Consider the following 27833-nt stretch of genomic DNA (forward strand, 5'->3'; position numbering starts at 1 on the left):
TATTAAAAAAGCAAGAAAAATTTTTTAAAAAATAATTCTATATGATGAAACCACGTACAGAATGCATAGCAACATAAACATTTTCGGCAATTTAAAAACGTATGTTTATAAATATAATTTAAGAAGTGTCACACTTTGTGACACAGCAGTATCGTGTCTAAAACTGGTCGCACATCTATTCGGTAACTTGTGGAATCAATTATCTTTATCGTTATTTATTTCGGGAATTCTCAATGAGAATTTTTTAAAGTAAGTCCTTCTGAGCCACTTGGACTCATTGTAAGACAAATTAAGTGCTTTAGAGCCTTGTAGCCAATGGTGCAGAAGTTATTCCGGTTTCAGTAGCGTGAAGCGGAAAATTAACGTTTTTGTTTGAAAACCTTTGAACAGGACTCTAGTCTATCGCAGGTTACTATCCCAGTTTGACAGGTACCCTTTTACACCTGAATGGAGTGAGTGATTTGAGTAAATTTTCTTGCTCTAGAAAGTACAAATTGACTTCGGTCGGAATCGAACACAGAACTTCTGAGTCCAGAGTACACCGCTCTAACCATGGGCCATCTTGCCTCATAAGCTTATAAATCCGGAACTTATCCATGTCTCTGTAGCGTTGAGCAAACAGATAACAGTTTGAATTTTAAAAAAATAAAATTTCCCTTTTCATCCCATAGGGGAAATTTTTCTCGAAGGTCTATTCCAAGGGAAGACTGGAATAACCCAGGCAGCAGCCGCAGTGCAGCGCCGCAAATTGAGCTAGGGCGAGGTATAACCCAGGCGTTAGCCGCAGTGCAGCGCCGCAAATTGAGCTAGGCGAGGTGACTTACTCAAGGCAGCACAGCGCATCAGCGGTTGACCGAACTGATGCCTTTCGGGTACGAAGCAAAGACCGTACCACCGAGCCATGCTGACTTTCTATTATCCTCTTGAATGATGCTAGTCCGTCAATGATTTCTTTCATCAGCGAACCGGTACTCATTTGCACCTAGGTAAACCGAGGTGATTCCAAGAAAGTCATTTTAAGATAAGATCGGAGATCACCATAGATTCTACGGAATTTACCCTTGAGCAATCTTTGGGTCATTAAAGGATGCACCCAATATTGTTTTCTCATTCAATTTGTCTTTTTTTTCCACGTAGTAAAGCACAGAAATATGCAACCTCTATTTCATCCATTACTAGTAGTAGTAGTAGTAGTAGTAGTAGTAGTAGTAGTAGTAGTAGTAGTAGTAGTAGTAGTAGTAGTAATAGTAGAAGTAGTAGTAGTAGTAGTAGTAGTAGTAGTAGTAGTAGTATTCGTAGTAGTAGTAGTAGTATTCGTAGTAGTAGTAGTAGTAGTAGTAGTAGGAGTAGTAATAGTAGTAGTTGTTGTTGTTGTTGTTGTTGTTGTAGATGTAGTAGTCGTAATTGTAGTAGTAGTAGTAGTAGTAGTAGTAGTAGTAGTAGTAGTAGTTGTTGTTGTTGTTGTTGTTGTAGATGTAGTAGTCGTAATTGTAGTAGTAGTAGTAGTAGTAGTAGTATAGTAGTAGTAGTAGTAGTAGTAGTAGTAGTAGTAGTAGTAAATAGTAGTTAGTTATAGTAGTAGTAGTAGTAGTAGTAGTTAGTAGTAGTAGGTAGTAGTATAGTAGTAGTAGTAGTAGTATAGTATAGTAGTAGTAGTAGTAGTAGTAGTAGTAGTAGTAGTAGTAGTAGTAGTAGTAGTAGTAGTTAGTAGTAGTAGTATAGTAGTAGTAGTAGTAGTAGTAGTAGTAGTAGTAGTATGTAGTAGTATAGTAGTAGTAGAGTAGTAGTAGTAGTAGTGTAGTAGTGTGTAGTAGTAGTCGTATTTGTAGTAGTAGTAGTAGTAGTAGTAGTAGTAAGTAGTAGTAGTAGTGTAGTAGTTAGTAGTAGTAGATAGTATAGTATGTAGTAGTATGTAGTAGTAGTAGTAGATAGTAGTAACGTAGTATAGTATACGTATACTACTAGTATTACTACTACTACTACTACTATATACTATAACTACTATACTACTATATATATATATATAGTATATTATTATATATTACTGTATATTAGTTTTATTATATATTATTATTATATATTATTATTTATATATATTATAATTATTTATTATTATTATTATATTATTATTATTATTATTATTATTATTATTATTATTTATACAGGTATATTAAATGATCTTTGTTAATTAATTATTTATTAATAAAATAAATAAGGTTCAACTTTATTATTAATCAGAAATTAAAAAAAAATAAATATAATAATATATTAAGATAATAATAATAAAAAATAATAATATAATAATAATAATAATAATAATAATAATAATAATAATAATAATAATAATAATAATATAATAATAATAATAATAATAATAATAATAATAATAATAATAATAATAATAATAATAATAATAATAATAATATAATAATAATAATAATGATATAATAATAATAATAATAATAATAATAATAATAATAATAATAATAATAATAATAATAATAATAATAATAATAATAATAATAATAATAATAATAATAATAATAATAATAATAATAATAATAATAATAATAATAATAATAATAATAATAATAATAATAATAATAATAATAATAATAATAATAATAATAATAATAATAATAATCAGCTTCTTTAATTCTTCTCCATGTTCCTCGTGGCCTTCAACTTGTTCTTCTGCCTTGAGGGTTCCAGTCCAATACTTTCTTTGTTATAGTGGAGTCATTCTTTCTAAGCGTGTGTCCAATCCACCTCCATCGTCTACTTCCTATTTCCTCTCCCACTGGTTTCTGCTGTGTTCTTTTCCATACTGCTTCATTTTTAATTCTATCCATCCATTTTAATCTGAGTAGCTTACGCATGCACCTGTTTACGGAAATATGTACCCTCCTTATACATGCCTGTGATGCGTTCCAAGTTTCACATCCATACAGTAGGACAGACTTCACGTTTGAGTTGAAATGTCTTAGCTTTAGTCGAAGGGAGATACCTTAAGTTCTCCAAACTCTGTTCAAAGATGTGAATGCAGCCTGTGCCTTTCCTATCCGTGCTTTCACCTCTGTTTCCTTGCCTCCATCCTCGTCAATTCTACTTCCGATATAGTAGAAAGTGTCTTCGAGTTCCTGATCTTTTACTTTGATCTGCTCCCTTTGCCGCGTACCAATTCTCAAGACCTTTGACTTTGCAGGGTGAATTCTTAGACCAATTTATTCCGAGAGGCTGTTTATAATTGTGGTTTTTGCTTGCATCTGGTCCTGGTTGTGGGACAAAAGAGCCAGATAATCAGCTAAATCCAGATCATCCAACTGTGTCCAGGGGGTCCACTGTATCCAATATCTTAGCCCTTTGGAGGTTTCCTTCATTAGCCAATCAATGACAAGGATGAAAAGGAATGATGAGAGCAAGCATCCTTGCTTGACACCAGTCTTAATTTCAAAGCTGGCAGCTGTCTTCATGTACAACCCTGCAACTTGATCCTTCACACATTTCCTTAATGAGGTTTACTATCTTTTCCGGGACTCCATAATGTGCCAGCATTTTTCACAATGTTGCTCTGTCAATAATGTCGAAAGCCTTCTCGTAATCCAGAATGGTGACAATAAGAGGAGAGTTCCATTCAGAGAGGCAATCTGGTCGGTTGTGCATGGTACGGTTTTACCGAAAACCTGCATGTTCGCCCCGCAGTTTAGCATCTGTTGCATTCTTAATTGTCTCTAAAGTAATACGGTTGAAAACCTTTCCTGGGATAGAAAGAAGAGTGATTTCTCGATAATTATTACAATTACTGAGGTCCCCTTTCTTTTGAAGCAAGATAAGATGTCCTTCCTTCCAATCCTTTGGGAATATCCCGTCATTCCAGATTCTCTCAAATAGTGGGTGTAGGGCATCAGCATTTCTTTCAGAATTAACTTTTAGAACCTCCGGTGGAATCTGGTCTGATTTTGCAGCTTTCCCCCTTTTCATCTTGTTAATGGCACCCAAAATCTCTGCTATTGATGGTGGATCACAGCTAAATGGTATCTCATTCCTTGCAGGCAACATTTCTGGCTTGTTGTCTGTGGTGGTCTGTTCAGAAGGCAGTTGAAATGCTCCCTCCATCGTTCAGATTGAGCCTCTTTTCCAAAAATAGTTTTCCCATCTGTGTCATTGACTGGTACCTCTGGTACGTATAGGATGACACATGCAACCTGTTAGGCGCATTCCAATTTTTGGGAACTCTACTAAGACTAGAGAGACAGCCTAGTTTAACGTCCATTCCTGATAGGACCGTGGTATGTGAAAAAAAATGGGGGCTTCCCATAACCCATCCAAGCAAAGTCATGCTCCGAAACATCCATAACAGAATGAAATCTAGAACAAAAGAAATATTGGCAGAGGAACAGGCTGGATTCAGAACGCGAAGAAGAGCATGAGTCTAAATGTAAAGGTCAAACTGTATAAATCACTGGTGTTGTCAACCTTGTTGTAGGGATGCGAAGCCAGGACATGTACAATGGATGCACAACGGCACATAAGCGCGTGTGAAAGCAAGTGCTGTAGAATACTGCCAGGCGTGTCATATACGGAGCATCGCACAAACAAAGATGTCCTGGGAGAAATAGATGCTCGGGCAGGCCCACAGGAATCTCTTTTAGTGATTGTGAAGCGCAGAAATCTTTCCTGGTTTAGACACCATACTCGACACGATAGCCTGAGCAGGACAGTCCTACAGGGCACAGTCGAAGGCCAGTGCAAAAGAGGGTATGGAGGAAGACTGTAACTTCTCCTTCGCGCAAGTCCCCCCGACGACCATCCGGTCATAGGATTGAGTGAGTGAGTGACAACCCACGGTTTACGAGGGGTTCCATCTTGAGCTAGACGTCTAGAACACTCGACCACACCGACGACATAAACGGAGAGTCCATTTTGTTTGCAAAGCTTAAGAAACACATTTAAGTTTTATCTCAAACTTAACTAATACCAACAATGTGAAATAATCCATTAATTTGTAGTAGGCAATGGTAGGTTAGAATCAAAAGAGCAAATTTTTGTTGCAAGAATTGGAATTTGAAAAAAAACAAAAACATGTTGTGCTTTCTTTGTATACTGAAAGATGGGGGGGGGGGGGGGTCTTTCTAGACAATCAACACGCAGTCTCTCTCCTCCCCCTCTCACTCCTCTTTTTCTTTATCTCTCTCTCTCTCTCTCTCTCTCTCTCTCTCTCTCTCTCTCTCTCTCTCTCTCTCTCTCTCTCTCTCTCTCTCTCTCTCTCTCCCGTTCTCATTCGCTCCGTCTGTGTGTGTTTGTATGTGTATGTGTGTGTGTGTGTATTTTACTCTCTCATTCTTTCTCATCCTCTCTCATTCTGTTTCTTCATATTTCTTTCCCTGCCCACCCGGTTTCACATAGTTTCAAAACTGTACTTTGAAATTATAAACCCTTCTCTAACTTCTGGCACTTTGAAATCGTATTTCCTCTAATAAATAAGACAACATGTCACATTAATAATTCTGATTTCTTTATTTAAATCTCAACATTCTTTAAAAAGTGAGCAATGTCATAAAATTGTCAGCATTCTCTTTTTATTTGTTTTTTTTTGTGTTTTATTAATTTAAGGATATCTTACATAATAATGAATAACTACAAAAGTAATGATTGGATTATTTCAAACATTTGTAGGTACATCATCAAATGTATATTCTAATCCCAAGCCAAATTCAGTGATGCCAAAACTTCGGTTACACCGGAAAAATTCCTGTCTGGAGTAAAAATTTCGTGTTACGGGCAACTTCCGTCAAATTCCGGTGAGGTTAAAATGTTCCATGGATATCCCCCCCCCCCCCCCCCCCCCCCATTTTCCAGTCACTACTAATACAACCACCACACATCATCATCATCACCACTGCTAATACTACAACCACAACCACTATCACCACAGCATCATTATCAATATTAATACAGCCATCACTACCATTACTACTACAACCACCACGACCACACTATCATCACTACCACTACTACTACAACCACCACCACATCATCTTTATTACCACTAATACTACAACCACCACCACATCATCATCATCATCGCCACTGCTACTACTACAACCACAACGACCATCACCACGGCATCATTATCATCACTACTACTACAACCATCACTACCACTAATACTGCAACCACCACCACATCATCATCATCATCATCATCGCCACTGCTACTACTACAACCACAACCACCATCACCAAGACATAATCATCACTATTACTACAGCCATCACTATCACTACCACAACAACTATAACCACCACCACCACCACATCATCATTACCAGTACAGCAACAACCATCACCACCACATCATCAGCACTACCACTACTACTACAACCACCGACATCACTACCACTACTACTACAACCACCACCACCACCACATCATCTTCATAACCACTACTACTACAACCACCACCATCAACACATTATCATCAATACCTCTCCTACTACAACCACGACCACACTATCATCACTACCACTGCAACTACAACCACCACCAAATCATCATCATCACTCTCACTACTACTACAATCACCACCACATCATCATCATCGTCACTGCTACTACTACAACCACAACCACCATCACCACATCATCATCAATACCTCTCCTACTAAATCCGCCACCACATCATCATCATCATCAACACTACTGCCAGTACTTCAACTACAACCACCATCACCACCACATCATCATCACTACCACTGCAACCATCAGTACAAACTACTACTACAACCACATAACAGTCTTTACAATCACTACTATAACGACCACATCACCGTCCCTACCACCACTACTACAACAACAACCCCATCACAGTCCCCATCACCACTGCAACAATCACCACATCACCATCCATGCCACAACAACTACACCATTACATCATCATCTCTACTACCTTCATCACATAACCATCCCTGCAACTACTATTACAACCACCACAACACCACCCCTACCACCACTAATACTACTGCAACCAGCGTTGCAAGGGCCGTAGAAAACCCTTCAAACAAATTTAGCTCGAATCTCTCTCTCTCTCTCTCTCTCTCTCTCTCTCTCTCTCTCTCTCTCTCTCTCTCTCTCTCTCTCTCTCTCTCTCTCTTTCTCTCTCTCTTCGCACAAAGACACACATACACAGAAACACACACACACACACACACACAAATAAATTGCACTGACTGGATTAATTTTCATTTTCCCCCCTTCTGTACTTGCCGATAATAGCTAATGACAAATACTTTAACCTCAAACTTTAGCCTGGTTAGTTTATCAAGTTCATGTTGCTCTACGTATCACTAGATGCACATTTAGCACACACACACACACGCACACACTCTCTCTCTCTCTCTCTCTCTCTCTCTCTCTCTCTCTCGCTCTCTCTCTCTCTCTCAAGCACACACACACACACACACAAACACAGACACACACACACACACACACACACACACACTACATCCACCACCACCACATTTTTATCACGACCAGTACTACTACAACCACCACCACTACCACATCATCACTACCACTACTACTTCAACCGCCACCACCACATCATTATCATTACCACTACTACTACAACCACCCCAACTAAATCATCATTACTACTACAAACACCATCACAACATCATCATTACTACTACAATCACCACCACTACATCATCACTACTGCTACTACAACCACCCACACGTCATCATCCCTATTACTACAACTACAACCACCACCACCACCACCACCACCACATCATCATCACAATCACCACTCCTACTACTACAACAGCCGTTATCATATCGTCATTATCATTACTACTACTACTACTACTACTACTACTACTACTACTACTACTACTACTACTACTACTAATAATAATAATAATAATAATAATAATAATAATACTACTACTACTACTACTAATACTACTACTACAACCACCAACACAACATCATCCTGACTACCACCATTATTACAACCACTACCATTAGGATTTGTAGCTTTAATTCATTTGAAATAAGGAAACTTTGGGGTTGTATTTGGCAATGTGTTCATATATCATAGTATATTGTTCTAATCAGTTATCTATTTAGGTCTATACAATATTTAAACACGATACCAAATACCATCTAAATTCACTTTTTTGCGTGTGCGGAAATTCCTCTTTCGGCATTGAAATTCCACCGAGTGGTGCCTGAAATTCCTGTGAGTCAAATTAAAAATTGACGTCTCTGCAAATTGTACTATTCTCGTCAAATTTCCAACGACCTTATCTAAGGAGTTATCTTTGCCCATTGATTTGACTGTGCGTGAAAATGGAGCCTCACATCAAAGACGATTTTCTCAAAACTTGGTTTTTACACTCTCCCTATTTCATACGGTCATATCTCGGCAGTGAATAACCAGAAATTTATAAATTTTGTATCAAATTTGAAAGCATAACATAAGCTATGATTGGGTACCAAAATACCAAAATTGAAAAATCCGACTTAATACATTTTCGAGGCGGAGGGTAATATATGTCTTCGTCGTGGAATGAGCTTATTTAGATTCATTTAATATTTCCAGTTGTCCCGTGTAGTTCGACCATCAGTTATTATCGTTGAGTCGACGAATGCATGTAGCACTGTAGCTTCATCGCAGTCGCAACGCTAATGAATTTATTAGTAAGACATTAATCAATAATCAATGAACGCATTTGTCTTTAAAATCTTTGGAACCATATGACGTATAATATCGTGTCCGTCTCATTGAGAATTGAGAATTGATCAGATAAAAAGGAAATTTGATCAGAAAATAATGATGATGATAATAATAATAATAATAATAATAATAATAATAATAATAATAATAATAATAATAATAATAATAATAATAGTAATAATAATAATAATATAATAATAAATAATAATAATAATAATAATAATAATAATAATAATAATAATAATAATAAAATAATAATAATAATAATAATAATAATAAATAATAATAATAATAATAATAATAATAATAATGATAATAATAATAATAATAATAATAATAATAATAATAATAATAATAATAATAATAATAATAATAATAATAATAATAATAATAATAATAATAATAATAATAATAATAATAATAATACGACTACCGATACCAAAAAAAAAACAATACATTTATATAGCACACTATTCTCTAAATGTATTCAAATGACTTTACAAGGGGTGTCCAGCCAACAGCAACATTCAACATTAGGAAGAGGATTATATAAATCCGGGTTATGGTACGACTGTAATTTATTCTTTGGTATACTCTGGCCTAGTTTGTAGAAATACGTGGGATTGAATGTGTCACATTTACCTCTATAAGAACCGCCATCCCAGCTTTGAATTCATTTGTGTTCAACGGACGGCCATTGCAGTTTTGAATTCATTCGTGCTATTTCTATTCATCAAAATGAACATTTTCAACGTTCTAATTCTGGTAAGAGTCTCTTTATTTCATTTGATGTTTCTCAATTTTTCGTTAATGGATAATGATAATAATGCTGTGAAGGTGCATGTGTATAGTCATAATGAATTCGCTTGTTAGTTTTCCAATTTGAATGAGAATGTGTTTCGCTGAGCAACATTTTACACAAAGTGTCGGTAAAAATCGTGTGTAATAATTCAAAAACATTTCTTAAAAAGGTCGCTCGGATTTACTTTCATTCATTTTTGATACTCCGAATGCTTTCATAAAGCACATAGACACATGAAAAAAATGATGTTGAAATATGAATGAAAAATTTTAAAAATAATTACTTAGACAACTATTAAGTCGCACGGTGGCCTACTGTGTATGTATTAGATGTGTCGTCAAATAAAAGGTTTGCGTGACCTAATTGGTTAGACGACTGCCTCAGAAGGATTGACTTGATCGACGATGTGTGATCGATTACAGTTGTCGTGGTCTCAAGTGAGTAAAGAGCTACTCGACTATACTTAAAGATATATGTAGAATCAGTCCCCAGAATTTAATAGTTAATATAAATGAAAAACAATTAACGATCTGTTTAAGATGAAATAAAAAGAAAGATGAAATTTAATCAAAAGATATAAATAGTGATTGTGGTATTTACAAATAGAAATGTGAATATATTACGTAACTTATGATGATATAATATCAGGCTTGTAAGGTTACGTTTCCAGGCAGTTGACAGGCGTGGGTTCTATATTCCTCCGATAACGGACTCAAGCTCGTAAAGTTCCACTTCAAGGCTGTTGGGAAGGGGTTATTCAGATATTTCTTCGGTAGCAGGTTCAGGTTTGATCCTAAAATGTTGAGGATTACACCGTCAAAGGTAAAAGCTCCGGCGTCTTGATGGTGGAGATAAAATATCCACAAAGTACCAAAAGATAAAAATCTTCAAATATATCAATGTATGAGGAATGGAACGACTGGCCGTCCGGCATAGATTATAGAGAGAAGTGAATGTAGAATGTTAGACCGAACAGCTATTATAATAAGTGGCTACGCGATAGAATGTAGAACGAAAAGTATTCACTAATTAGAAATTAATTCGAGGGAAGACTATAAAAGGAAAGACGATCTACTATTAGAAGGTAAAGTTTATCTAAGCCTACAGAAATATAACTGGAGTGAGATGAATTGAGTTCTTAATAAAATAGAATTTAATAAGATAATTGTGAACAACCTTTACTGTGAACCCCCCCCCCCACCCCACCCACATTTAAAATATACTCTTTTACCATGAATGGAAAGATAAATTTTACAAACGGAAGTAAATTTACTATCATGATACTCTAGCATTAATCCATTGTTATGATTTGTGCTACAATTAAATTATTTATTAACTAGTCATGGTAATGTTTATACTAACGTAGGTATATGAATGGGTGACAATAACAATGAAAGATTGTGATTACAAATCATTGTGATGAACAATATGATAGCAATGTGATTACAAATCATTGTGATAAACAGTAGTGATGGCAATGAAGCATGATTTAAGTCGATGCTATGAAGGTAAATTATTGAATGAATTGAATGAAAATGTAAATGAAATATTGACATTTCTATCATTAATCATTAATGAGTGAAATTCATAAAAATAATAGATGAAGAGAAGATTTCCCAAAACATGAATGGGTATGGTATATATATATATATATATATATATATATATATATATATATATATATATATATATATATATATATATATATATATATATAAGTATCAATCCACTATTAAGGTGACCACTGTGAAATGCACCAATTGGAGGACCAAGCATATGTCTTGTTCAAATTGATTAAACTGTTCAATCTTTGTTCAAATGAGTATAGTTTGATGCCCTACAATGATTTATGAACACAATTCTGATGCTTGATGATCACAATGGTATATAGAAAATTACTCGGTCCCCCTACTGTTTTACTAAGTGTTTCTGTAGCTTTAAGGAGACATTTGGTAAAAACATGTTTTTAGGGAGACCACATTAAAAAACCCTTTTAGGGAGCCCAGTATATGTTTATATATGTGTATACCTAAGAGTGCATTTTCAAGTGAGCTACCACCAAATTGTCTATAATAAAGTAAGTCCTTAAGATTAAGAGCTTCATGGCCATAGTGTCGAAGCTTATCCCAGTGTGCGTAGAGTGAAATGGCCGAGCAACGCATTTACTAACTCCTGGGAAGGTCCATCCCTCAGAAGGGGCGCTCAGGGAAATAACCTGGGACTCAAACACGGCAAAAAATATTCCCAGTTGCTCCGTGCGCCATTGTTTTTGCAGTCCCCGACCCCTTTAGAAACCTGACGACCCAGGTTAAGATCAGAGATAGAAGGGACCAGGCAGAGGAGTTTATTTGTTGTTGTTGTATACCACTGAATGGACTTGGTTTGTTTTGTTTTGTTTTTAAGGGTTTTACGGCGCTTGCAACACACATTAAGGTCATATCAGCGCCAGTAAAAAGGAAGAAAATGGGATAGTAAAAAGTTCTAGAACTACAATTAGAGCACCCAAGAAAAAGTAAGGCAAAGGGGATTTGTTTCAAATAGGAAACAGTAGATTTCAAGAGCCCACTATCAAAGTACTTAGTTTGAGATCACCTAAACGTCTCATTCAGACACAAGCACAGGTCCCAACAAAGAGGGATACACTCAAATGTTTACAAAGCATAAATAATATGTAAACAAAACAATAAAGAGCATAACAGACAGATGATTTACAGGGGAAAAATATAATCTCCCAAAACTCGAACTATACATTTGACTGTTTCCCTCCCAGCCAGGTCCTGGACAAAACCAAGTAATCCCATCCCGAGACAAAGACAGAAAACAAGTTGGGAAACAGACATAGGGGGATAGAAGACGCAACGAGTACGTCCCTGCCCATTATGGGAAGTCGGGAACCCCACCCAGTGAATGGAGTTGGATGGATAGGACAGCAGATCTGATGGACACAATGAACGGCTTCAATCAACATCTCATTCACTTTAACTTGCACAATGCTTGCTTTGGTTTCGTGGTAGACAGTTCGTCTGACGCCCGAGTTGCCAGGGTTCGAATTCATATTTGTGGCGATGCAGAGTCATTGTAAAAGTCTCATTTACAGTCTCACTTGTGTTAATTGGAGTACGTTACTGAATTGTAACAACGTTGTTCGTGTCCATATAAATGTAATACCACTACCAGCTGCACGTTGAGCTCATTGTGGGTTTTATGATACATCAAGCTCGTGTAAAATTACATTTACATTTGACCGAAAAATGATACATAACGATAGAAGTCTACAAATCATATTGCAGGTTTATTTCAGTTCCAAAAGCCATCACAAACATTCATCCACTGTATCACATAAGTCTTTGGTCACCAAATAAAAGCATGAAGTTTGTTATGTGTACAGTGCAACATAAAAGGATAGAAACAGTTTTACTGATAAAACCCTCAAATGATAACAAACCAATATGTTGTTGCTGGTAAGTTGCTTAATTGCATTTGTTAAAAAGCATAAACTGTGAAGCAAAAGTGTTGAAAATCGTTTGAATAAAGTTTAATGCAAAAAAAATAATTCTTAAGCACTTTATGCCGTTCTAAGCTGTCGTTGCTGCATTTTTTTTTCATTATTAATTATTATTATTCTGATTAAGGATGAGGGGATAAAGAAAGAATGAAATTAAATGCACAGAGGTGTCATTTCTTGACAGTCACCTCTAAAGATTGCAACTCTTAAAATTATCATAAAAAGAATAGTGAAATTTTACATTAGGTATCTAGACAATGCTGAACATAAAGCTACATTGGCCAATTAAGTTAGGGTTAGTAGAAAGACTTTTTATTCTGCCATATCTGATTCTTTCAGATAGTTCTACATAGCTGCCAACTTTTCAAAAATAAAATAAGGAACGCTCATTTGGCCCGGGATGAGGGGCGATGTGTGCCGAAGCCCCGCCCCCCCCCCCCCCCCTTCATCGAATCGCAACATATAAAAGTCAGCCTTTTTAATTACTATTACTAACACTAACAAGTTTGAGATGACAGAGGCTAGTCCAAATGTTGCTCAATTATCGGGTTTAGTACCAGCACATTTGAATCGTTAAAATGACACTTTCCACAATGATTGTTGTTTTGTTTTTAAGGGTTTTACGGCGCTTGCAACACATTTAGGTTATATCAGCGCCAGTAAAAAGGAAGAAAATTGGATAGTAAAAAGTTCTAGAATTACAGTTGAAGCATCCAAGAGAAAGTAAGACATAGGGGAACTGGGAACAAATAGGGATCAGATGTAGATTCCAAGAGCGTATCACCAATGTACTTAGTTTGAGATCACCTATAAGTCTTATCCGGACACAAGAACAAAATCCAACAAAGAGGAACACACTCAAATGCTTACATTATACATTAAAAAATAACAAATATAGTAATAATACATAACAGAGAGATGATTTACAAGGAAAAAAATATCATCTCCCAAAACAATAAATATGCATTTGACTGCTTCCCTCCCAGCTAGGACTCCGGCGAGGGCCAGGAAAAAAACAAGTAATCTCATTCCAAGACAAAGACTGAAAGCATGTTGGAAAACAGATATAAGGAGATAGAAGACACAGTGTGTACCTCCCTGCCCGCTATGGGAGCTTTCCACAATGAGATCAAAATTCAGAACGGACAATATAAAGAAAGAATTCAACTGCCTCAACTTTGATAAGGACCAATACACAAGAAGCACAATTGTAAAATAAATGAAATAACTTAAGATGGTTAGAAATGCATAACTACCAACCTGGTACATCACTTGAGAGGGCGTTTTGGGGTAAAAATTAGGTGAGTTCAGATAAAAAGTAGACGATAGCATATATGTTTTCTTTCATGCAACATAATGGTCTTTAAGTAGTATACTATAATAGTAGTTATAGTAAAATGCACCTCTAAATATTAGAGAATTCCTACTTCTTTACTTTGACAAGATAAACACACCTAAAAATGGAGTATACTTATTTTTCTTGAACCTAAACCGTTACAAAAGCTTGCTTGAAAAAAAAAATTAAAATCAGATGAAGATGTTTTTAAAGGGATTAAATTTATATATTTCATAAATTAATAAAGGGAAATAATCATTGTCATCTTTAATCAATATAAGCAATTGATTTTCTTATTGAATACCTTCCAATCAAAAAGGTGGATTTAATTTTATTCTTAATTAAAATAATATTTGTAACAAATAGTGAAAGTATCAATACTGTCTTAGAATATTCAAAGTATATCGAGGCTAACATCCATATCCTATGCAAATCTCCAATACATTATGAAAGGTTTGATTAAAATACAGGCGTCATATAAACGAATGGAACTTTTTTAATTGTTGAAAATCATTTATGATAGAGGCATAATTCAAATTAAAGAGCTACACAAATGGAGATTATGCTCTCACTGGACACCAATAATAATGATAATAATAATAACAACAATAGTAGTAGTAGTAATAATAATGGATCAATAATAATAATTCATTAGGCTCACATGGCTTTTTTACCACAAATTAGTCAAAAATTACAAAATACGGATTTTGAACTAAAAATAAGCACTTACGGACTCAGGAAGTCAAATACGGAACAAATCCGTTTTTAACAGAACGGTTGGCAGCTATGGTTCTACAAAGCATTTGTCTCTCAAGCTGAGCAAATGAATGTTCATATAATATAAAAAAGGATATTGCAATGATGAACAGATTGTACTATATAAAGATAAAACGTTTTTGTAAACCCCCAAAATATGTCAATAACACTATACAAAACAATGAATGTAATACAAATCAAATTCATGATTGTCATTACACCGATTGAAACGCTCTTTCCCTTCTATATTTATTTCTTTCATTAAAAATCTTTGTCTTCACCAAACTAATTAGTGTACCTTCAGGGATTCCTTTTTGTGAAAATACCCTGTGGTGTTTTAAGAACAGAATAATTTCAGACTTTCTAGGTAATGATCCCCTTGAACCATGTGCTGAAACATCTTCGACAAAGTTTTTAAAATATGACTTGACTCTATCTGTATCCTCATCTGACCATGACATGTATCTCCGATTTTTGCTTGAATTCCTCTTGGGTTCAGTTTGTTTTGAAGAACACGTAAGCTGATTTGGCACTCCTGCTTCACCATCAAATATTTCTTCTTGATTTGCAGCTGTTACTATGGATGTTCCAAAATTTGCATTTGAGTCTCTATTCACTACAGAGTCATTTGTTTCAATGTTACAATTTCCTTCCCCAGTGACCGATGCTGAGTTATCAATTTGACCCAAAAAATGACCAACTTCTGTTATTTCTCGTATTGCAAGTGGACACTGATAAATGTTTTGATTGATTGATTCACTGTGTCCCATATGTCGATAGAAGACATCTCTCTCGTGTTGTGGGACATCAAGTAAGGCAAATAATGTCGAAGCTCGGTGCCTGAATTTATCAGCTATTAACAACTGGGGTTTCTCTAAATCCTTTACTAAGGAAGTGACATATTTGATGGCAATGTAACCACTTACATGATCTTTGGATATTCCTGTATTTGGAAAAAGAAATGGGTTGTCTGAAATATCAACAGCTTTACGCTCCTGTGCAAGTTTCCTTAAAGGCTGAATTGTGTCATTGGTATCAACACAGGGACCAACATCTTGCTTCCCTTTCCAGACTGATAGGCCAGCTTATACTTCTCAAGTAACGCTTTTTCCAGAGGATCAGTGACATGTTGTACAAGCTGGGGATCAACCCATACACCTGAATCTGCATCATTCCAGTCTTTTAACAACATCCTTGCGGGTTCTCCGCCTCTCCTCGCATTAAACATTGTAAGCCTAGCTACGATGACATTGCGAAGCCTAACAAACATATGTGAATCAAATAATTGATAATCATCCTCACAAATACGGACCATCTCTTCAGTAATAAATTGCCGTAGCTTCTTTATATCATTCTCTAATGGCATCTCTTTGGGTTTTCTCAAATTTGTTCTCTTTGCTTCACATTGAACTCTGGCTGTAAAAAAAATACTATCCCAATTATAATCCAGGACAGCTTTGAACAAATCTATCTCTGCGGATTCTTCCATTTTGTTTTGCATTATATATTCCCCTTTTAAGAAATTAATTAACTTTTTCAATATAAATCCAATTGAAAGCTTCAAGCCTGCTTTCAATGTACCATCCTCTTTCAAAGTCATTTCAGAAATGGTTTGCGATATTTCATTAAAGTTACAACGCTTCACCACGTCCTCTCCAGAGAAAGAAGGTTTATTTGTTCTCTTCCTAGTTTTTAAAATCAAATTTCCTAAGATGCGTAAATCACTCATTATAACTTTTCTCTCCTTCTTTGAACTTTTACTCCACAATTTTGTTCCTAACAATACTATAGCTTTGTCTGATCGACACAAATTTCCCACTTCATCATTCCGAAATTTGTCAAGAATATTCTCCTTTATTTCTTTACTTGCATTGGGAGCCACGGGATAAAATTTTACAACCCCAGTACACAGAGCATGCTCAGTACTACATTTCTTTTTGTGTTCATAAACCCTTCGTCCAGAGTAAAACCCCTTACAGCCAGCACACATAACAACTTCATGTGACCCTTGTGCTCTCTCACGCATAACTATTGAATTGTTTCTAGTGTTTGAATAAAAAATGCCCTTTTTCTTGAGATAATCCATTGTTCTATCCCTTTCCTTTACAGGCTGTTTCATGGCCTCTGTAACTTCTGTCTCATCTTTGTGTTTCCTCATCAAATGCCTTGAGAGTTTTGTTTGCAACTGTCCACAGTATGGACAGGGTCTCCTTGGCTTTTGTATTTCTCTGGAAAAAAAAGAAGAAAATAAAGCACATCATGCTATGAACTATGAAAATAAATCAATAGACAGATCGTATGCACATCAGCTACATGACAGCGATAGACAGGAATAGCATTCCAAATATTTAAGGCCTGGACAAGTAACTGTCATAATTCCTTCTTGTTATATACTTTTCTACCATCTATTCCTTTGGAAGAGGTATGTTAGATTTGTGGAGACCTCTGCCACATAACAAATCCAGTGAAAAGACGCCATATTTTTGTTTTGAAATAGAAATAAATAGATCAATCCACCCACTTCACTGGGTTCAGGGTTCCCTCTTCATTATAATCAAAATATGAACATAAATCGGAATAGTAACACATTGAAGTCTCATCTGAATACATAGATTGTCCTTTGTTGTTTCAGCGAATAATCAGACAGAATGTCAAAAGAATTTTAGGTTTTTCCCCAACCACCCCTTGGAGGTATCAGTATCAGCGGAATGTTTTTTACGTTGAGCAACAAAATTTACTCCAAATGCTTCACTCGACCCAGGCGGAAAAGCAATCAAGAATAGACCCAAGTCCTATCCAAAGACTAACATTTCATTTAAGTTTATTGTAGGCCCTTGGCCAATCGACAAAATTCAATTCACATAAATTATTTACAACAATCAGAAATTAATTATATCAATAATAGTAATAGAATGCAATGAAGGCAATATCATAATAATAATAATAATAATAATAATAATAATAATAATATAATAATAATAATAATAATAATAATAATAATAATAATAATAATAATAATAATAATAAAATAACAGTAGCGGCAATAAGTAACAATTAATATAGTAACAAAAGTAATAATAGACTATAGTTCATAGCCATAACAATGACTTTCTTTGTCATTGAGGGAGTGAGAAAACATCACCGCTGGGAGAACAAACAGCCGACATCAATCAAACGTCCTCCAGACCGGTTGAGCATCGGCTTCATTAATTCCTTAAAGACTTCCCCCCAACTGCCTGAACGATGCTGATGCCCAGACAACTTAATCCTGATTTATATTTTGTGGGAATGAAATATGACATGTATATGCCGGAAATATTTCAATAACAAACACACTGTTCAGATAGAAAATATTTGAGTCTTGCCTTTGTTAATTGACACAGGTAAGTTAGGAAAATAAATGCTAGTAAAAACGATCAGCAAGTTCGTGAACACTGCTTCTCAACTCGAACATATGTTTTCATCAAATCTACACACATCATGTTGTGAGCTGAATTTTAATGATCTCAGTTGTCATTGAAAGGAAACCCAAGAATTTTAGAATAAAGAAAAATATTGAACCTGGAAGTCAAAAGGGTTTGTAGCACAGCAGACATTATCAAAGTATAATTTTAGTACCGACAAATTAAAAAGAAAATGTGCTTTTCTTTAAATGCTCCCAATCATCATATACTGTTTAGGTTGCAAGATTAATAAAAATGTTATCTACTCTGATTCTCGTTAAGTTTCCAGCTGGTCTGTGAAAAAAAGCCTTAAGCATCATAGAAATACAAAGAAACAGTTTTAATATATAGATGGGTTGTAACAAAAAAAACCATTTTAACACTTACAATACAAGCAATTTAAGTCTATTACAGACAAAAAAAAACCCCAATAAAATAAACATGAACATTTTTATGGCTGGTTTCACTGATATCACTCACACATTGGGGTTTCAGATTCTAAGATGTCCACCCTATCAAATTTGGATTTGTGCTTGTTATGTAAATGGTAGCGTATTTTGCGACGCAGCACTGCCAAAACAGAAAGAAATGCAATAACACAAATGCAGCAACATGTAGGGGTGGAAGTTTTCTTTTAAAAGGAATGGGTAAATTAAAATTGATCCCACAAATATCAAAGGAGAAGAATGACAAAAAAATGACTCACCATTGCACGTAACACGTTGGTTTGCAAGTGTATAGCATTCGGGTTGAACCTGGGTCCCAGACTGGCAACGAGGTTCAGTCTGTGATAGTTGTGGATGAGGCTCTGACTGAGTTGGGGAATGAGCACTAGGTTCCAAAGACAATGATGTACTCAGCATTGGGTACCTCACAGAGTACGTAGAGGAATCAGACTCGGAGTCAGCAACAAAATCGGGACCCTGTATATTTTGTGGAAAAGATGACAGATCAATCAATTTATTCATGTTGACAATAAACATGAAGAGCCATTGTTTAATAATCCAACTAAACAATTAGCTGGTTAATAATGCAAGTATAATAAAAAAGAGTTGAGAAAGGCAGACATATTGTCTAAGTATTTAATATGTTCAACTGTGCTTGGATAAATATAGATACACCAACCAGGGTTTCAGTAAACCGTTTTTAACCAACTCTTTAAATCCTACACCAGGACCAACAACTACAAAACAATTTTTTATATCACTACGATTCTGGACATATAAACGGTTGTCATTGCAACAATATGAACTTCCTAACCTTGCAACTGCAATATAGTTAACAAAAAAAGTTGATAAACATTACGATGCAAGAGAATTTGGACAAAATGCGAGATCAAAAGTATAATCCCAACAGAAGCTATTTTAATTTTTCCTGGAAACGCATCATTTTCACATTTTGTCAAATAAAAAACAAACGACTTCAAATGTGAATGGCTCATCAATGAATATCACTTCAAAATATAACGAGGAAGGTTTAAAATAGTGTTATTGTTGGCGAAGTCCACTGCAAAGAAAAATTTTTAACAACAAAAAACTAGGAGATCTCACTATGTAAAACAGTGTTGTCCTTGTCCTGAAATATTGTATTGCGCCTAACAGACTGCAGGTCTCATCTTTTGTGGCAAATGTGTTTTGTCCACCACAAAATATGGTGATGTGAAGCATTTTGAGCATGGTGCCAACTGTGGATAAACGCTATACAAATGTTATGATTTTATTTAATGTACATACTTACCACAAATGAATCATGTGATATGGAACTTTGTTCTGCATCACTTTCAGGCTCTGAGTTGGAGTCTATATAGAAAATAAAAACAACAAAAAAAAGCTGAAGACTATCATGTGCAAGTTTTTCTCTAAACTCTTAACAAAAAATCATGCCATCTTGTGCTGTAAAAGGATTTTTTAAAATTATTTACCTTATGACTATTGTCCTTTGGAAAAAAAAGAAAATTAAGTCCGAAACCTTCTGACTATTTTCTTTTAAATTTCAAGAACGTCAGAGTTGGCAAGGGAGGACGGAAATATAATTCCAGAAACCAATCTGTCTATAATCATATCCATATGATAGTTTTTCGTTCAAGATTCAGGTACAGTCCACTTAGGATAATCGCAATACCTTGGGATCATCGAAAATGTTGGGATTAACCGAAATTCAGTTTCCTGTCCACTATTTCAACATTTTACACATTTATTGTCAACTCAAACCAGTAAATAATATTCTTAGTCCACCACATACAGAGCAATTTGATTGAAACAAAAACCATATGGCAGCCCCGTGTAGATTTGTCAACCAAAAGCAGCTATGAAGCAAGCCGATATCTTATTCAGATTGGAAGAAGTTTCAATCTTTTTTCTCAACAATTCAACATTTGTCAGAGTTAAAGAGATTAGCCTTAATGAGAGACAATAAGCTCTCACCAAACTCGTTGGTCACAATGCACAGTTGTTAATCCTAAAACAAAGGATATCGCTCAGTCTCTCTTTATAACTGTCATTTATAACCTGTTGTCAAGATTATGACCAGCCCCACCCCTCTTCTTTTTAATGGCCACCGATGACGTCACAAACCCATACTGCAGAGCCCCGCCCTCTTTCGACTCTAACAGAGTGGTGACACACTACTGTAGCATTAAATCCTGCTCACTCTCGATTCTTCAACCTGTCACGATTTCATCCATGATGAAATTTAATCATGATATACTGTTTGATTTCTTGAATTTACCACTTTTTAAAAAACCGAAGTTTGTTGCAATTAACCAGTGACTTTTATATAGAATTATTTCCATTGCTTAGGAAATATTGTGATTAACCGAAAGTTGCGATTAAACGAGTTGCAATTATCCGGAGTGGACTGTAATAGTATTAAACATCATGACTCAAAAAAAAAAAAAAAAAAAGCAAACTATGTGTACCTAAATGTTATTCATTTCCTCATCAAATTACATTCTTACCATTAACATCATAGATCACATCAAAAGAGTTGTCTGGATTGACAGCAAGACATTTTTCAGGATTTTTAAAGATCAAATCTCTCTGATCTGAAGTTACAAAAGAAATAGCATATTCTCAACATTAAACTATGATTTTGTGATATGGCATACTGTATGCATAAAGCAAGATGCAAAGACAGGTTTAAGTTTAAATTATTTTTTATATTCTTTTCAAAAATCCATTCTAGTTTTGCCAAAATAAAATAAACACGAGAAGTGTTGAGTTGGATAGCGCTAAAACTAAAAGTAGTAGTGGTAGTAGTAGTAGTAGTAGTAAACGACAGATCTTACTAGTGTGAATCTACAGTCTACAGAAGTTCCCGAATTATCTGACTCCACTTCCAAATGACTGACTGACAAGTGACAATCATCAATCGGTGTGTGTGTGATTAGGTACTTTGGTAAACGTCCATTTGGCCCTCCAGCAGGGAGCCGATAAATGGCCTAGTGGCTGTGACCCGATTTTTTGGACTTTTGAGTGATGGGTCTCAGAAAAAGTTCCATAGATTTTTTGTTTATGGATGGATTTTAATGATTTATGTCTTATTTTCTTCAGGAGAAATTACTCTATCGTTTGGTGTAGTTTATTTTAAAATCAATGACAATTTAGTATAACTTTTGATTATGGATAAAATAGGGTATAATTTAGCTTTGGATAATTAAAAGATTAGAACTTGGTAAATCAAAATTTCATGCTGGCACGTTTATTTAACATCTTAACTTTTTTATAAAATTAAATTCAGGGCAAAGTTGTATACCGCATCCATGAAATTCGTTCCAGTAAAATCCTTACTCAAATCTTAGCGGTCATTTTAGACCAGTTTTGAAATCCAAATGGCGGTTACTACCGGAAATGCAACAATTTTCAGGTCACAAAGTCCGTCAGTAAATAACAAAGGCAAATAGAAGACCATTTGTCAGCCTTTAAACTAACACAACTTTTTTTCTGCTTATCTGATTTTCACAATTTTGGTATCATTAGAATCGTGTTGAAAAGCACTTTAAAATGATATAGGTTTCATTGAGCTCAATCCAATTTGAATTTTTTACCAAAGTACCTAGTGTGATGTCTACCCTATTGAAAATCTTAAATCAACAGTGATGTAATAAGAATGGCCAATAACTTACCATTTAAATTATCTCGGTGTCTCTTCAATGATGCCTCCAGCATCAATTTACCCCACGATGCCATAGACGTCTAGTTTGGAACTCAGCAAGTGACGAAAAAATACTTGCGGCTATAGAGAGGACGTCCGTCGGCCACTCTCTTCGCAAGTCAGTTGTCAGTGGTTATCAGATAATCATTGGTTCTTGAAAAATATAGAAACACAGCGGTTCATTTAAAAAGACTCTTTTGTAGATCAAGATATAATGTTAGGTATTGCACTTTAAAATCTCTTCAGACATAGAACGGGTCAACTTGACGTCTAGACCAAATCATTTCGAAGATCGATATGGCAACAGCAACGCCTGGAATGGAGGATTTAAATGCGGCATCTGACGATTCTACTGCTATGACAGAAGATGCTCCATTTCACGACGTCGAGATGGCTTCAACTGGCATCAGGCATCAACATGCTACTCAATAATGGGTTTGATGAAGCGTTTGACTAAGAATTAAAGCTGATAACTGATAACCACCTACTACTGACTTGCGGAGTGAGTGAGTGCCGAGTGCCTCTTTATGCGCGAAATTGACTAAACATACGTTTCACGAAAAAAAGAGTTACTATGTTTGCTTGTCTCTTGTCACCAAGATAAGAATCCGGACCAAGATTCGATAAATCTGTTTCTAAAAATAGATTATAATTCGTATATCTTGTTCATTCCTCAGTTCATCAACTTTCACACAATTTTATATTAGGTTTTCATTACTATAAAAATCCATATAATGCTCTAGAATTTTAGAGAAAATTTCGGAAAGATATATTGCCTCACTATTGAAATATATCGATGAAAACACTGGTACCCCTATTGTACTTTTTTCAGGCGGTCACCTTATTGACCAACGTGAAAATTTAGGCATAACTCTTCTTACTGTGGTGTTTAACAAATAACTTCAATACTATGATTTACAATTATATATCCTTGACGGTTGGGTTGACAACCTTAAACTAAAATCAGAAAAGTGAATGTGCTAGAGGTCAAATCAATAGGGGGACCGGATTTTGGTCTCCCTATTGGTAAAGTACTGTAAAATGAACTAATAGGGGTACCAAAAGTCTCCCAATCCGGTATTAATACATATATATATATATCCAAACAATACTCAATGATACATTAGGTTGGGACATCATGTTTACAATTAATATTATCAAAATTGTCCGTTCTGATTTGGCATAATTTGCGAGGTAACTAACAGTATGCATGAGAGGTAGTTGGGTTAAGTTATACCCTTCTCATGTGTTTACACTAATCGAGACAGTAGGTCGGCGTGAATATTTTCACATCCTGGTATGTGAGAGATACTGAAAGTGTAATTTTGCAAAAACAAACTCCATCTTAGTACTCTACTGTTATTCATGTTGTTATTTCTTATGTACATGAGTGATTTATGGTCCGTTTTGACCACAAACTATTTTAGCAGTAGATATCTGCTGAATGTCTTTAAAGCAAAGACGATGGCCAGTCCTTCTCGTCTCTATTACGGAGTACCGTGATTCTCTGTCCAATAATTTTCTGCTTGCATATAAGCAAGGCATTAGAGTTCCGTCATGCTCCTGTAAAAGTACACCTGCGATGCCCTTATCAGACGCGTCAGTTCTTACAACAAATTATTTTGACATGTCGGGTAATTTAAGAATTGGTTTTGAACAGAGTAATGCCTATAATTGATTAAAGCTGTTCTGACACGCTTCTGTCCAAACCATTTTGTTCGGTGACCCTTTCTTTGTCAGATTTGTTAGTGGTGTCGCGATGTGCGCGAAGTTGTAAATGTATTTCCTGTAAAAATTTAGGAGCCCAAGTACTTTGCGTACTTCTTTTTTTTTTGTCTTAGGTGGTTGCAATTGTGCGATTTTTGTTTGTTTTTCTGTCTCGGGTGTCTGTGTCCCATGACCAACGGTATGATTGAAGCTTCGATATTAGTAAAGATAGGTTTCGACACTGTGTCTATCAAAATATTGTTTTAGCATATTTGCATGGAATGTCTTTGTTGTGTTGTTAATTTTAATCTCGTAATTAACATTAGATTTTACTGCTATTATTTTGAATGGTCCTTTCCATGTAGCTAAAATTTTACTCGAGTCATCGGGTAAGAGTATTAGTACTTTGCCACCAATCTCAAACTTTCTTGATTTGCTTTTGCGATCAGAGTATTCTTTGTATTTCTCTGCTTTTTTACTGACGGATTCCTGTGCTAGTTTACATGTGTCCTCTATTCTGTCTATCATGTTTCTTACATATTCGTAAGCGAACATAATTTCATTACTGTCCTCCTCATTCCCTTTACAAATATCAGCTACTCCGTTGATCGGGCCGCGAGGTGATTGTCCATACATCAACTCAAATGGGCAGTAGCCTGTCGATTCTTGGGTTATTTATCTATATGCAAATAGGATTGCTGGTAAGTATCTGTCCCAAACATCTGGTTTTTCTGCTGACACTTTTCTTAACATATTCTTCAGAGTGCCATTGAATCTCTCACAAAGACCATTTGCTTTCGAGTGTTAGGGAGTTGTGAATGAGTGTTGGATTCCCATGAGTTTCATGGTTTCATGCATCATATGTGATGTAAATTGGTGTCCATTGTCCGACAGTATCTCATTTGGTATGCCTATTCTAGTAAAAGTTGTCATCAATGCTTCAGCTATGTGATCCGATGTAGTTGATTTCAATGCTATCGCTTCTGGCCACCTGGTTGCGTAATCGACTAGTGTTAGTATGTGCGTATGGTTTCTATCTGATTTTGTTAAAGGGCCTATAATGTCAATTGCAACTTTTTGAAAAACTTTTTCAATAACTGGGGTTGTCTTTAATGGAAATCTCGGTATTCTGCCTTTTGCGACTCTTCTTTGGCATGTGTCACAAGATTTCACATATTCTCGGACGTCTTTAGTAATTCCAGGTCATGTGAAATTCTCGGATATTCTCTTCAATGTGGAAGAGCTCCCAAGATGTCCAGAAGTTATTGAATTGTGCGCTATTCCAAGGATTTTGTTTCTGTAAATACTCGGCGTGACCAGTTGTTTAGCTATTTTGTTTTTTTTTTCCTATGTTAGCTGAACAGAATGTCTTTTTCAGTAATGTATTCAACTTTTGATTTCGTCCCTTTGTTTGCGATATTGAAATATGAAGTTAAAGTCGGGTCCTTTTTCTGTTCTTCAATGAACATGTTCCTGTCAAATTGTTGTGGTTTAAGAGAAATAGTCATTGGCTTCTCTGTTGTCTTAGTCATATTTCTTGTTTCTGCTAGACAAGCTGTTTCTTGGGTTAATGACCATTCTTTTACATCTGTTGGGTTTTCTTTAAGACCTTTTATATTGCCAACAATAACATCAGCGACGGGATTGGGAAGTATACAGCATTCTACTATTCCTGTATAGTATGGGGTTTCTATGTACACATTAGCTGTTTCAAAGGTTTCGACTGTACCACTGACTGATGCATTGTACCGTTTTTCCAGTTTTGTTTTCGTCATTGATCAAAGATGATTTTATTCCTACTGTACTGCATCCTGTGTCTCTCAGTATTTTGCAATCAGTTCCATTAGCTTTGCCTTCACAAAAAATAGCGATCCTGACTTGTGAGTTTGTGTTAAAAGTGACATACCTTTCACGCAATACACATTTATAGTTTCTCCTGACATTACTCGTGTCTGATTATTTACACTTGTTTGGAGTGATGCATTTGCAGTTTCTTTTGGATATCCCACAATTTTGTAACATTTGTCTGCTGTGTGGCCTTTCATTCCACAATATTGACATTTAATTATAGGTTTGTTGGTTTTCTTATACTCGATATTATTGTCAGTGCTATTTCTTGTTTTGTTTTGATAGGGTCGGCTATGGTCTCTATTGAACTGTTTGTTCCATGGTTTGTTACTATGGTCATCTTGTTTCACTTGCGTGTTCCGAGTGATTGATCTGCTCGTTCTATTTGAGTATTGAACTTTAGGTGTACATGGCTTTTGAGAAGCGGCAGCGTAGTATGGTTCCTTCAATGTTCTGCAACGGGGTGTCAAGGGATGTGCCCTGTTAAAGTTTTCTGCGTAGATTTTTAATTTATCCAAATTTTCTGGCTTTCTTTCTTTAAAAGATGCGACTAAATCTGGGTTGCAAGCTTGATAGATTCGATTCTTCAGCGTGAGATAGTAAAGGCCTGCAAAGTCGTCTTGTTTTACGTTTGCCAACTCAAGCCATCGATTTTGAAATTGAGTAATTCGGTTCACGAATATATTAATCTCTTCTCCACTTTCCGGTTTTGAAGTGTAAAACCTTTCCTGATAACCATCTTCCGTTAATCTAAATCTTTTTAGTAGAGCGTCTTTAATTTTACCATAGTCATATGCATCTTCAGTTGTTAAGGTATAGAACACTTTTAGCCGTTCTCCAGATAAGCAGTTAATCAAGGCTGTGGCCCATTTGCTTTCCGGTCAACGATAACCTTTAGCCTGAACTTCGAATCGGTGTAAGAAGGATTTTAAACAGTCTGAGCGTTCATCGTAGGTTGGCATGCGTGGAAGTTTCACGAAAAATTCATCACCATTATTATGTTTTCTTTCATGACCGGTTTTTGTTTTTTTTTTCAATTTCCAGTATCATTTGGGTCCTTTTGGTTTCTTCTTCTGCAAAAGCTATCTGTCTTTTTAGTTCCTTTTCTTGGACTCTTTCTTCTCGTTCTTCTCTGCGTATTCTTTCTTCATTTTCTTCTTTACGAATTCTTTCTTCGTGTTCTTTTTTCTTCTCTACGAATTCTTTCTTCTTTTTCTTCTTTTATTTTCTCTTCGCACCATGAAAATATAATTTCCTGGGGTATTTCTAAGTCCTTTGCGAGACTTAAGTATCTGTTATATGCTTCCATGTTGCAATAAATTAGTTCCGATATTTTATATATATTATATTGCCAGGATACGGTTACTGACTGTTTTATTTATTTACACTTACTGGAATGAACTGTTCTATTTTTAGAAATCTCTCTCTCTCTCTCTCTCTCTCTCTCTCTCTCTCTCTCTCTCTCTCTCTCTCTCTTATTTCAACTTATTATGTATGTTGAATTTGATGCCTTTTATCGTTATATCTTATAAAGCAATGTGTCA

The 27833-nt window shown here is 35.4% G+C and overlaps 1 protein-coding gene and 2 long non-coding RNA genes across 4 annotated transcripts in view; 1 reads left to right on the forward strand and 2 right to left on the reverse strand.

Moving 5' to 3' along the window:
- The first annotated feature begins 9371 nt into the window (after positions 1-9371).
- LOC144957445 (uncharacterized) overlaps positions 9372-27833 on the forward strand; it is a 102634-nt gene continuing 84172 nt past the window's right edge. The window contains exon 1 of the long non-coding RNA XR_013642172.1: positions 9372-9505. This is a non-coding gene — a long non-coding RNA (uncharacterized LOC144957445). The remainder of the gene's footprint in view (positions 9506-27833) is intronic.
- Positions 9417-27833, reverse strand: part of LOC144957444 (uncharacterized) — a 107757-nt gene continuing 89340 nt past the window's right edge. Inside the window, exon 4 of the long non-coding RNA XR_013642169.1 lies at positions 9417-10335. This is a non-coding gene — a long non-coding RNA (uncharacterized LOC144957444). The remainder of the gene's footprint in view (positions 10336-27833) is intronic.
- On the reverse strand, positions 19295-27704 carry LOC144957443 (uncharacterized). 2 transcript variants are annotated; one of them, XM_078888709.1, is made up of 3 exons: positions 21539-27704; positions 20320-20381; positions 19295-19505 (listed from the first exon to the last, which is right to left on the reverse strand). In XM_078888709.1, exon 1 carries the CDS (start codon positions 26214-26216, stop codon positions 25794-25796), a length of 423 nt encoding a protein of 140 aa, XP_078744835.1. In that variant the 5' UTR covers positions 26217-27704; the 3' UTR covers positions 19295-19505; positions 20320-20381; positions 21539-25793. Both variants share the same exon structure in this region, with proteins under 2 accessions (XP_078744835.1, XP_078744836.1).

The sequence above is a fragment of the Berghia stephanieae genome, chromosome 12 (genome assembly GCF_034508935.2).
Source record: "Berghia stephanieae isolate SIO BIC M18660-M18661 chromosome 12, UCSD_Bste_1.3, whole genome shotgun sequence".
Classification (NCBI taxonomy): Eukaryota; Metazoa; Mollusca; class Gastropoda; order Nudibranchia; family Aeolidiidae; genus Berghia; species Berghia stephanieae.

Excerpts from the sequence above, each read along its gene's own strand:
- LOC144957443 (XM_078888709.1), bottom strand. The coding sequence starts at position 26,216 with ATGACGAAAACAAAACTGGAAAAACGGTACAATGCATCAGTCAGTGGT.